General features: G+C 41.1%; 1 protein-coding gene across 5 annotated transcripts in view; it reads left to right on the top strand.

The window, feature by feature from the left end:
* Positions 1-571: 571 nt before the first annotated feature.
* The window catches only part of prkab1a (protein kinase, AMP-activated, beta 1 non-catalytic subunit, a), a 32,271-nt gene continuing 19,366 nt past the window's right edge, over positions 572-13,476 (top strand). Inside the window, exons 1-3 of one of the 5 annotated variants that reach the window (XM_069933432.1) lie at positions 572-643; positions 1,501-1,697; positions 2,759-2,928. In XM_069933432.1, the coding sequence (XP_069789533.1) occupies positions 1,524-1,697; positions 2,759-2,928 (344 nt within the window). In that variant the 5' untranslated portion in view covers positions 572-643; positions 1,501-1,523. Of the gene's footprint in view, positions 825-1,500; positions 1,698-2,758; positions 2,929-13,476 lie in introns of all 5 variants that reach the window. The other 4 variants (XM_069933430.1, XM_069933431.1, XM_069933429.1 and 1 more) reach the window with 4 other exon arrangements.

Here is a 13,476-nt window from a genome sequence, read left to right on the forward strand (position 1 = left end):
TGACGTCGGGGCCCCCCACCGCGGTTCTCAACCAGGTGCAGGATGGGAGTATAAGACCAGCCAGGCAGCCTGCAATAAATCAGTTTTGCTCACTGAACTCAACCCGTCTGGTTGTCCGATCTTTCAGTTAGCCTGCTACAATGTTTCACTGATAACAGACAGATCTGATCCTGAACTAGTTTCTGGTTGGTGTAATGGTAGCCCAGTCGAGGATGGAGTTCAGATCAGGTCTGACACCTCAGTCCTCCACAGTCCTATTTGAAAACCACCCCAAACTCCCTTCAGTTGTGGGGAAATGTCCTTGACCTGCAATAATAACTTAATAATTCCAGTATCTCTATTTTTCTTTCAGAGACTGCAGCATCTGTAGTTTTGTTGGTTCATTGTTACTGATGAATGTGAAGAGCCCATTCTGAATATGGCTACAGGTGCAGACTCCCTATTTGTTCATGACAGCCCTTCCACCCTATCCAGTCAACACCCCTCACTCAGCCAGGACACAGGTGCGGGAAAGGCCTGCGGGCCGAATGTTCAGTTCCCAGTGTTCCGGGGAGTGGAGAGGTGCAGGGACCCATCAGGCGACTTTGATTGGCGGATGGCAGAGCGGGGTGCTGGTCAATAATGTCCGGGTAGCGGAGTGCCTGTGAGCGGCGGCGACGGGCGAGTGTCCTTCAGGGTCAGGGACCGGGACTGGGAGGGAGACTTCGGAGTCCGACGTCCCGGATACGGGGCGGATCGAGAGCGGCTTTCCCACCGTAGCGTCACTGACCCGTGCGTCCCTTCTGGCTGGAGCCTCCGAGCGAGGCCGGAGAGAAAGGCCGCAGGTCCGGCCCCGCCTGAACGTCGCTCCGGGTCCCATCATCAACACCCTCTCCCCATCATCAACACCCCTCCCCATCAATACCCCTCCCCATCATCAATACCCCCTCCCCCATCATCAATACCCCCTCCCCCATCATCAATACCCCTTCCTGTCGTCATCATCCCCTCCCCGTCGTCAACACCCCTTCCCCATCGTCAGCACCCCTTCCCTGTCGTCCTCACCCCCTCCCCATCATCACCACCTCCCCATCATCACCCCCGCCCCCTTCCTCCCTATCACTGCCCTCTTTCCCCCCCCCCCCGTCATTGCCTCCTCCCCATCTCTGCACCCTCCCTGTCTCTGCACCCTCCCCCTTCCTCCATCTCAGCAACCTCCCCCTCCCTCTGACTTTGTCCTCTCCCCCTCCCAGCTCTGTAACTTGTTTTCTCCCACCTTCTCCCAGCTCCATGGCGCCCTCTCTTCCCCATCCCACCCCATGCTTCCTTTTTGCTCCCCTGGCCCCAAGGGTGCCTCTCCACACCCCCCCCCCCTCACCTATGTCCACTTTATATCTTCATCAGCTACTTAGCCACGACTTCTCACCCTCATTTGCCCTTCACCTTGCTGCCTCTTCCTCTCCAGCCCCCACAACATCCCCTTCCTACTAACTAACCACTTTCCCCTTTTCATTTGTTTAGTGGGTTTTACTGATCTTCAAAAGATGGGCAACACAAGCAGTGAGCGCCCAGCACTGGACCGTCAGGGGGGCCACAAGGCGTCTCGGAGAGACAGCACTGGCAGCGCTCTTCATACCAAAGAGCATGACCGTCCAAAAATTTTGATGGACAGTCCTGAAGATGCAGACATCTTTCATGGTGACGAAATCAAAGTAATGGTATCTCTACAAAGGATTTTAATGTTTCCCCAGATCGCGCTGCTCTCCATTCATTGCTTTGCTTGCAAAACTGTTATTTTGCAGAAGATCATTTCCTTCCTTCAATTTATCTTGGAGAACACTGATGATGGAGGGGTGGTGTTTTGCATTTGGCACAATTTAGATTCAAGATTCTTTCATTGTCATGTAATAAAACAGAAATATAACATTGCATGAAATTTCCTTTTGTCTGTCGTAAGCCAGACAGAGTGTTGCCATTAGTGTCACCAGGTGCCCATTGTAGTAGGAGAAAGAGAAGCAAAAGAGATTCCCTTCAGAGTCCCTGAGTCTCTGTGGATTTAGCATCCGGAACCACACAGACTCCTGTTCAATCCATCAGCAGCCCAAGCTCCAGATACCTGCGACATAATTAAAAAGCCTACGGTGCCCGAGGCCCTTCAGGAGTCCTTCGTGTCCTCAGCTACCTCTTGAACCTCAGTTCCGATACCTGGTTTCTATGAGCCAGTCTCCAGCAACCCGCAGCCTGGTGTGGTTACTGAGCCCCTCGTCGTCCGCCGCTGTGGTCACTGTCCCGTCAGTTCTGGAGTTCGGGTCCCAGATGCTTTAGATTGAAGTCTTTGTGGCTGCAGAGGGTGCTGGAGGTGAATCCATGGACACTCAGTGTCTCTGAAGGAACTTTTTGCTTCTCTTTCCCTCTTACTGTAAAGGGCACCGGGCAAATCTTTGTCTGCCTTAAGGTGGGTAAAAGTATATCATGTATTTTTAATATATCGTATGGGACAGCGCTGCAAAGTTTACTGAACTCTTTGCTGCTCCCACTATTACACTCAAGTAGATGAATCAGTTATTTTCAAATCAATTATTGGCTTATCCTGAAATAAAAAGAAAACAACTTGGAAAGCTATTTTAAGTGCAGGTATGATTGAATACATTTTCAGAGATGTCTGAGACGAGCAGACACTGTCATTTGTAAGAAATATACAAAAGTACTGGAGAAACTCAACAGGGTCCGTGGCCTGAGCCCTTCTTCAAAATATTCAGAGATGCCTTGTGTTTTCAAGGGGTCCCTGGAGAAGGATGAGTTCCTTGCCTGGCAACAGGACCTGGAAGTGACTGACAAAAGTTCCAAGCAGGCTCGGCCAACTGTGTTTCGATGGAAAGGCGGTGGGAAGGAAGTATTTATCTCTGGATCCTTCAATGGTTGGACCAACAAAATCCCACTGACCAGAAGGTAGGCCTCTCCTCTGAACTTGTCATCATAATGCCATCTTGGCAAGAGGGCAGGCTGTCCTCTTCAATGTTTACCAATGGACATCGGTGCCATTGAGGTAGCTGACAGACAGATGTGGGGTAGGGATAGGCTAGGCTCCAAACTGGAATATCCTGAGATCTTGGAGTAAATACAGCCAGATGCAAGAATAATTTTAATTTGTATTATTGGTATTAGGTAATAATGAACTGCTTAATGCAATTATTGGCACAGGAGTGTGGGCTAGATCAGTGATCCTGCATGGTGCACAGTGATACATTGGGGAACAAATACTGTGATTAAAAAATTGTATTTAATTGCATGGTGCTATGATAAATGCATAAAGCCTTTTGGGTAGTGGCCAATAGATATACCAACATGAGCAGCCCTGACCCTGAAAATCAGAACCAGAATTTATTGCAATGAACTTTGTTTTTGCGGAAGCATCATAGATGCAAATAATACTAGAAATTATATTTAAAAATGCATGAATTAGTGTAAAAGAAGAGAAAGTGAGGTCGAGTCTATGGTTCATTGTCTATTCAGAAATCTGATGGTGGAGGTGAAGAAGCTGTTTTTGTGTTCATCTTCAGACTTCTGTACTTCCTTCCTGATGGTAGCAGTGAGAAGAGGGTATGGCCTGGATGGGGAGGGTCTTTGATGAAAGAAGCTGCTTTCTTAAGACATCGCCTCTTGTAGATGTCCTCGATGGAGCAAAGGCTGGTGCCCTTGATGTTCACAACTCTCTGTAGTCCTTTCCTGTCCTGTGCATTGGCTCCTCCAATCCAGTCAGAATGCCCTCCTCAGTACAACCTGTAGACATTTGCAAGTCTTTGGTGACATAACAAAATCTCCTTAAAGTCTTTACAAACTAGGAGTCACGTGATGGAGTAGTGGCGGTCGGGGAACTCCAGCCCTCTCCGGAAAAGTTTTAAAAAAACACAGAAAACACAAAGGCACAAACACAAAAATTAAAATAAAGTGAAAGTAAAGGTGGGAAGAAAATGGCAGCAAAGAAAGAAAAGTCGAAAGCAATGGGAAGAAGAGAAGAAGAAAAGACATCGGAAGAAGAAGGTGAAGGGCTTACCTGTCTGAGGAGGCCCGCTGTGGAGAGAGAAGCCTGCTCCCTCAGGTCAGTCGAAGTCCCGAGCTCAGGACTACAAAAATGGCTCGCGGAGCCAAGCAAAAGTGCGCAAGACAAAAAAAACACTGACGGGAGGGGGGATCAGCTGAGGAGTCGATCTCCACAGCTGAGAATGACAGCCACAGCACAGCAGCAAGAAGAGAACATAGAAAACAACGAGAACAAGAAAGAAGAGAGTAAAAAGAAATCAACGAAACAACAGATGACCAACCCAGAGGAAGAAGAAGAAGAAGAACACAGAGATGGAAGAGGAAGGGAAAGGCAAGACAATGGATATATTTTTTTAAAGAATATATGGAATCAGTAAAAGAATGGCAATCACAAGAATTTAGTGAAATAAAAAGAAGAATTAAAAGTACAGAAGAAAAAATGAATAGATTAGAGATGGTCACGTCAGATATAGGAAAAAGAGTGGACAAGGTGGAAGAACGAGAAACAGCCGTAGAAATGGAAGTAGAGGACTTAAAAGAGAAATTAGAAGAATCTAATAAAAAAGTTAAAGAGACACAAGAGCTGTTAGCTCAGAAGATAGATATAATGGAAAATTATAATAGAAGAAATAATATAAAGATAGTGGGCCTTAAGAAAGATGAAGAAGGCAAGAATATGAGAGAATTTATAAAAGATTGGATCCCCAGGGTCCTAGGAAGACCAGAATTACAGGAAGAAATGGAAATAGAAAGGGCACATAGAACATTAGCCCCTAAACCACAGCCACAACAAAAACCAAGATCCATTTTAGTAAAATTCCTAAGATATACAACGAGAGAAAATATATTGGAGAAAGAATGAAGAAAATAAGAGAAGACAAAAAGTCACTGGAATACAAAGGTCAAAAATTTTTTTTCTATCCAGACATAAGTTTTGAACTCCTGAAGAAGAGAAAGGAGTTTAATACAGCAAAAGCGATCCTATGGAAAAAAGGATATAAATTTATGCTAAAGTACCCAGCGGTACTTAAAATAGTTATTCCAGGGCAGCAAAGCAGACTATTCTCGGATCCGGAGGAAGCACGAAAATTTGCAGAACAACTACAGGACAGACAGAGAGATGAAGACATGTAATGAGAGCAAAAATGACCACGAACTATATGTATGTGTGTATATGGGTGTATGCATATTTAAAGGAAAATATATAGAGTATAGATAAGAATTAATAAGGGAAAGAAAGGGAAGAGAGGAAGTAAGGAGGGAATTAAGAGAGTGACCTTTGTTGTATATGAAAATTAGAATCTTTTCTGGGGGGGGGCCTGGGTAGGGAGGAGTTACGGTCACTGGAAAATCAGTTGACACTTGCGAGTGAATTTGCAAATCCAAATGGAGAGGAGAGATGTGGTTGCCCGACAAGGGATAAAGGGCAACTCAGGAAGGGGAGGGGATAGTGGGGTTAAAGAAATTTTAGATAGGAGAATAAGGGAAATGTTTGATGTTTTAGAAATGTTGTCTTATAAAGTGTTCAAAACAAAGCTGAAATGGATAAGAAGGAAAGGTGATGATGAGGAAACGGAAAGGAAAGATAAACAAAGTATGAAATGGCTACGTGGAACTATATGACTTTAAATATTAACGGAATACATAACCAAATCAAAAGGAAGAAACTGCTAAATTTACTGAAAAAAGAAAAAATTGATATAGCATTCGTGCAAGAAACACACTTAACTGAAATGGAGCACAAGAAATTAAAGAGAGATTGGATAGGACATGTAACAGCAGCGTCATATAATTCAAAAGCTAGAGAAGTAGCTATATTAATCAGTAAAAATGTACCAATTAAAATAGAAGAGGAAATAATAGATCCAGCAGGGAGATATGTAATGATAAAATGTCAGATATATTCGGAGTTTTGGAATTTACTCAATGTATATTCACCTAATGAAGAAGATCAAAAATTTATGCAAGATATCTTTTTGAAGATAGCAGACACGCAAGGGAACATACTAATAGGAGGGGATTTCAACCTTAATTTGGATTCAAACATGGATAAAATTGGGAAAAAAATTAACAGAAAGAACAAAGTTACCAAATTTATAATTAAATCGATGGAAGAAATGCAACTTTTGGATATATGGAGGAAACAACACCCAAAGGAAAAGGAATATTCATATTATTCGGGTAGACATAAAACATACTCAAGAATAGACCTATTCCTGTTATCAGCTCGCATGCAAGACAGAGTTAGAAAAACAGAATATAAAGCTAGAATATTATCGGACCAATCACCCCTGATATTGACAATAGAGTTAGAGGACAATCCTCCAAGAATGTATAGATGGAGATTAAACTCCATGCTACTTAAAAGGCAGGATTTTAGAGAATTCATTGAAAGACAAATTAAAATGTACTTTGAAATAAATACGGAATCAGTGAAAGATAAGTTTATACTATGGGACGCAATGAAAGCGTTCATCAGAGGGCAAATAATAAGTTATGTAACCAAGATGAAGAAGGACTACAATCAGGAAACAGAGCAGTTGGAAAGGGAAATAGCAAATATAGAAAAAGAATTAGCAATGAAGGAAGACACAACTAAAAGAAGAGAATTGGCAGATAAAAAAATAAAATATGAAACACTACAAACATATAAGGTGGAGAAGAACATAATGAAGACAAAACAGAAATATTATGAACTAGGAGAAAAAACACACAAAATTCTACCATGGCAGCTTAAGACAGAACAAACTAAGAGAATGGTATTGGCATCAAGGAAAAAAGACAAACAAATCACATATAATCCAACGGAGATTAATGAAAACTTCAGAGAATTCTACGAACAATTATACCAAACTGAAAACGAAGGGAAAGAAGACAAAATGGATGAATTTTTAACTAAAATTGAAGTACCGAAATTACAAATAGAGGAACAAAATAAATTAACAGAACCATTTGAAATAATAAAATACAAGAGATAATAAAAAAACGACCGAATAATAAAACACCAGGCGAGGATGGATTCCCAATAGAATTCTATAAAACATTTAAAGATTTATTAATTCCTCCCCTCCTGGAAGTAACAACCAGATTGATAAAACACAAAGTTTACCAGATTCATGCAAAACAGCAATAATTACAGTAATACCAAAGACAGGGAAAGATCCACTCGCACCAGCGTCATATAGACCAATATCTTTACTTAACACAGATTATAAGATAATAGCTAAACTATTAGCAAACAGATTAGCCGACTATGTACCAAAAATAGTAAATCTAGACCAAACTGGATTAATTAAAAAAAGACGAAGAACAGACAATATTTGTAAATTTATTAACTTAATTCATGCAGTAGAAGGAAATAAAGCTCCAACAGTAGCGGTGGCTTTAGACGCAGAGAAGGCCTTTGACAGAGTAGAATGGAATTATTTATTCAAAGTACTACAAAAATTCAGTTTACCAGAGAAATATATTAATTGGATTAAAGCATTATATAAGGGGCCATTGGCGAAAGTGACAGTAAATGGATATATATCAAAACAATTTAAATTAAGCAGATCATCAAGGCAGGGATGCCCATTATTGCCCTTATTGTTCGTGAACCAAGCCATGAAAGACCCCAACAATGAAGACGCTGTTTACATCCGGTACCGCATGGATGGCAGTCTCTTCAATCTGAGGCGCCTGCAAGCTCACACCAAGACACAAGAGAAACTTGTCCGTGAACTACTCTTTGCAGACGATGCCGCTTTAGTTGCCCATTCAGAGCCAGCTCTTCAGCGCTTGACGTCCTGCTTTGCGGAAACTGCCAAAATGTTTGGCCTGGAAGTCAGCCTGAAGAAAACTGAGGTCCTCCATCAGCCAGCTCCACACCATGACTACCAGCCCCCCCACATCTCCATCGGGCACACAAAACTCAAAACGGTCAACCAGTTTACCTATCTCGGCTGCACCATTTCATCAGATGCAAGGATCGACAATGAGATAGACAACAGACTCGCCAAGGCAAATAGCGCCTTTGGAAGACTACACAAAAGAGTCTGGAAAAACAACCAACTGAAAAACCTCACAAAGATAAGCGTATACAGAGCCGTTGTCATACCCACACTCCTGTTCGGCTCCGAATCATGGGTCCTCTACCGGCACCACCTACGGCTCCTAGAACGCTTCCACCAGCGTTGTCTCCGCTCCATCCTCAACATCCATTGGAGCGCTTACACCCCTAACGTCGAAGTACTCGAGATGGCAGAGGTCGACAGCATCGAGTCCACGCTGCTGAAGATCCAGCTGCGCTGGATGGGTCACGTCTCCAGAATGGAGGACCATCGCCTTCCCAAGATCGTGTTATATGGCGAGCTCTCCACTGGCCACCGTGACAGAGGTGCACCAAAGAAAAGGTACAAGGACTGCCTAAAGAAATCTCTTGGTGCCTGCCACATTGACCACCGCCAGTGGGCTGATAACGCCTCAAACCGTGCATCTTGGCGCCTCACAGTTTGGCGGGCAGCAACCTCCTTTGAAGAAGACCGCAGAGCCCACCTCACTGACAAAAGGCAAAGGAGGAAAAACCCAACACCCAACCCCAACCAACCAATTTTCCCTTGCAACCGCTGCAATCGTGTCTGCCTGTCCCGCATCGGACTTGTCAGCCACAAACGAGCCTGCAGCTGACGTGGACTTTTTATCCCCTCCATAAATCTTCGTCCGCGAAGCCAAGCCAAAGAAGCCATAGAACCACTAGCAGAACTGATAAGAACAGAAAATAAAATAAAAGGGATAAAAATAAAAGAGAAGGAATATAAAATCAGTTTATTTGCAGATGACGTTATAGTATACTTAACAGAACCAGAAATATCAATAAAAGAATTACATAAGAAATTCAAGGAATATGGAGAAGTGTTGGGATACAAGATTAACGCAAATAAAAGTGAAACAATGCCGATGAATAATGCGGATTTCTCAAAATTTAAGAAAGAATCACCATTCAGATGGCAAATGCAAGCAATAATGTTATAAAATCTTAAATAAAGTTTAAAAAAAAAGTAGGATTTCAGTTGGTAGTATGCCAACACTGTATTGTGAGTTATATTATATTTATCCTTCATTTGTTCAAAGGATAATAATTTATTTCCTGAAAAGCAATTTTCTATTCTTTTGATCCCTTTTTTCTCCCATTCTCTAAAGGAAAGGTTATCTATTGTAAAAGGGAGTAACTTGTTTTGCGTCAAAGGGGTTGGACTAATTTGAGTTGGGTTATTAATGTGTAATAATTATTGGGGAGGGTATAGTTTATTTAGATTACTGATACTGTATTGTAATTTTATTATTTTGTTCTCAATTTTTAGTTTTTTAAACAATCGAATACTTTCTTATGGTTTTTTTTATAAACACAAAAAAAACCCTTCACTCTTTAATCTAATAATACAAAAAAAGGAAAAAAAAAAAACGGGTAGGAGGTTAAAAATACACCCTCCCGTCTAAACCGCGCAATGCGGTAACTCCCAAAAAAAATGGGTGTGAGATAACTCACACGTAGCAGATGACTTTCAGGAAATAGTGCCCATCCAGTTCTCTCCCCCAACTCTCACTTCATCTTAAACTAACATCATCATTATTTAATATTCCTTTTTTTAAAAAAAAACATTAGAAAAAAAAAAAGAACAACTCTTCTTTTAATCAGTTCCAACTGCCGAGTCACCATTACAACCATTCCTTCTTGGAGCTTGGCTCTTTTCTTCCATCTCTTGTCTCCTTAGAGATCGCGGCGGACTACGTCTCTGTTGAAACTGAGTAATTGGCAGCTCTTGAGCAAATGCTATAGCTTCCTTTGGAGAATCAAAGAACTTTGGTTGGTAACCATCTTGAAAAACCTTCAAAACAGCTGGATATCTAAAGGTTGCCTTATAACCTTTCTTCCACAACAACTCTTTAGCAGAGTTGAATTCCCGTCGTTGGAACATAACTTCTTGACTCAAATCCGCATAGAAGAAAACTCGATTATTTTGAATCATCAAGGGTGATTTTCTCTGTTGTGCATTTCTAATAGCCACTTGTAAAATTATTTCTCTGTCGTAATAATTCAAGCAACGAACCAAAACAGGTCTTGGACTTTGACCTGAAATAGGTCTTCTACGCAAGGCTCTGTGAGCACGTTCCAGTATTACACCTTCCGGGAAATGTTCTTGACCCAGCACCTGCGGAATCCATTCAGTAAAAAATTTTCTTGGGTCTGGTCCCTCCATTCCTTCCGGCAAACCAATAATCTTTATATTGTTCCGTCTGGATTGGTTTTCCAAATAATCAATCTTTTTCACCAAATTTTTATTTTGAGTTTGTAAGTCTTCGACCATTTTGGTCACATCTGAAACTTGATCTCGTATTTCGTCTATATCTTCTTCACAGGAATTAAATTTATCTCTCACTTCAAGCTTAAAAGCTCCAAACTCAGCCATCTGTTGAGAATTTATTTCCATCAGAGTATTGAACCTAGTACCAAGTTCAGTCATAATCTTAGATAATCCCTGCATTGTATAAGATAATTTAGATTCAAGATTCACAAGAATCTTTTCAATTGGAAGAGATTCTGGCTCAACAGATTCCTGCTTCTTCTGCATAACCAAAGGGTCTTCTGTTGCTTCCTTCATTCTGGTTGCCTTCCTTGTAGTATAGCTGCGTGTGGAAACCCCAGCCACAGCCTCTCCAGCAATGACTGGAGGATGCTGACTGGGATTTTCCCCAGTCCATAATGTGTTAATTTCTCCCAGTACATCAAGTTGTAAAGGTTCTTTTATCTCAAAAGGTGCAGTTTGCAGTGCCTCCGCTACAGTTGACAAATGCCTTTCCCCAGCCGGTACTTCAACTGATGTTACTACAAGTGGTTCATTCATAACATTGCCGTCCGATGCTACTGCACATGTGCGAACCTGAGTAACTTTGTTCTAAAGGCTGTTTGGCGCCCTCTTTAGAGGGCTCTACCGATGTAATATTGAACTCTACATCTGAAAGCTGTACCTTTCTCCTGGGATCCATTTCAGGCTGAGTCTCGATGTCTTTCCTGTAGGTAGGCTCCAAAGCTTGAACTTTCGGAAAATGTAGTTTTTTGATAATCTGTTGTCGTTTTTTTTGCTCTTTTCCACCAATTGTATCATCATAAGTTAAATTAACAGCACTGAAGTTATCTAAACTTTTAAAGAATTTTAACGGGCATTTCTATACAAAACAATAAGAGAGTCAGGAGAGGAGTGGAAGGCACGTTTGATCCTTACGCCATCTTGCCACGCACCCCCCCAACTGAAATCCTACTTGAAGGACAAATTGGGAAGCTGTCTGAGGTTACCAGAGGGAAGTAATTTTTAATATGTGATTACAGACACAATGATAATCAAAAAAATTTATAACAAATATGTATATTAAACTACAAGAAAAGGAGAACGAGGAAACATCGTAAAACTAAACAAAAATGGGAACAAGATCTAAACATAAAGATAAAGAATGAAACATGGGAGAAGTTATGCTCAGGAACTATGAGAAATACAATAAATATGAGGTTACGTATGATACAATATAACTGGATACACAGGCTATATATTACACCTCAAAAGTTAAATAAATGGGACCCAACAGTATCTGACAGATGTTTTCGCTGTAAAAAGGAAATGGGAACAACAATTCATGCAATTTGGACATGTGAGAAAGTGGAAAAATTTTGGGAAGATCTAAACTAGATATTAAATAAAATCACAAAAAGTAATATACCAAAAAACCCAGAGATCTTCCTCCTAAGTAACATAAAAAACAAAGAATTTGGACTTGATTTGGATGATGCACAAAAAAGATTTGTTATGATAGCCCTAGGTGTAGCAAAAAAATGTATTATGTCAGCCTGGAAATTAGAAGATAACTTGAGAATACAACAATGGTATATAGAAATGAATAAATGTATTCCATTAGAAAAAATAACATATAATTTAAGAAATAACATTGCAATGTTTGAACAAATAGTGGGAGCCATACATGAAACACAATAGAGAAAACCTACCGGGGACATCTACCACCTAAAATGACAGAAGGAGAAGGGAATGAAAAGAACTGACTCAGTGGAATTTCTTGTTTATTTTTATTAAGTGACAACATTGTTTGACGGGTTTAATGTATCTTAGAGTCTGAACTTTAAATAAATGGGAGGGGAGGTAGGGAGGGTGGGAGGGGAAGAGGGGGGGGGAAGGAAACGACACTGTATATATTTGAAAAGGAAAATGTATGTATCTTGATCAATGTAGTTTATAGTGTGAAAAATAAAAAAAATTAATAAAAAAAAAAGTCTTCACAAACTGTAGCCATTGGCGAATGTTCTTTATGATTCCATCGACATGGAGGCTCCAGGACAGATCTTCAGAAATGTTGACACCCACGAATTTGAAGTTCTTTCCACTACTCTCGATGAGGACCGATTCATTTTCTCCTGATTTTCCCCTTCCTGAAGTTCAAATTTAGCTCCTTAGTTTTGCTAATGTTGAGTGCAAGGTTCACCACTTAGCTCGCTGATCAAACTCACTCCTGTTCACTACCTCATTACAACTGTGGTGTCATTGGCAAATTCATAAATGGCCTGAATTGTGCCTGGCCACTCTATCATGGGTGTAGAGAGAATAGATCAGTGGGCTAGCACATAGCCACTGGCAAACCTTCTTCGTAGTTTGGGTCCGTGAGTGACAAGTTAAATTTTATTGGACTGTGTGTTTTTACAGTGAAGAGCATTGAAATGGCAGACATAGTGCCGGTGAAAATTTATGCCATTGGATATTCCACACCAACCGTTCTCAACATCAGCCACAGCACATTTAAGTAAAAGCCTTGTTTTCTTTTAACCTCACATACCAAGTATTTTTAATGATTTTTTAATGTAGTTAGATAAAATTATGGAAAAAAAAAACAAAACTTGACTGCTTTGTAGGGAAAAGGGACCCATAAACTTTGAGCAGAGTCCTAGAGAGACCATAGCCAAAATAAATGTTGAAAATATCTGTTCTGCACAGGCAATAAAAGATTTGTATGGCCAGAAGAATTCTTGTAGCAAGGACAATACTGTTATTTGTTTGAGGACCAGTAGAGCAGAAGGGTTTTGAGGTGGCCTAGGAGCCGATTTCTTTCACTTTGGAAGCAATGTCACCTGTAGCACAACACCCTGCATACCCTGTGGTCAAGAATTTCTATGGCTCTCTTGACCTTTTGATACAATTTTGGCAGAGAATGAGATCCTTTGGCAACTACGTATTGGCCTATTTCATTAGTCTCCGAGGGTTTGGCTGGAGGAGGAGTACCAATACCGCAGAGTATGCTGTCAACGGCCTCGCTCGGTGGATTCCATACTGCAACTACATCAATAGCGGATGAACCAGGGGGCCCAAGAAACTCCTAGTTGCGTTAATACGAGGGTCACAGGCCCTGTCCTTCTCTCTT

This window comes from Narcine bancroftii, chromosome 4 (assembly GCF_036971445.1).
Source record: "Narcine bancroftii isolate sNarBan1 chromosome 4, sNarBan1.hap1, whole genome shotgun sequence".
In the NCBI taxonomy this organism is placed as follows: Eukaryota; Metazoa; Chordata; class Chondrichthyes; order Torpediniformes; family Narcinidae; genus Narcine; species Narcine bancroftii.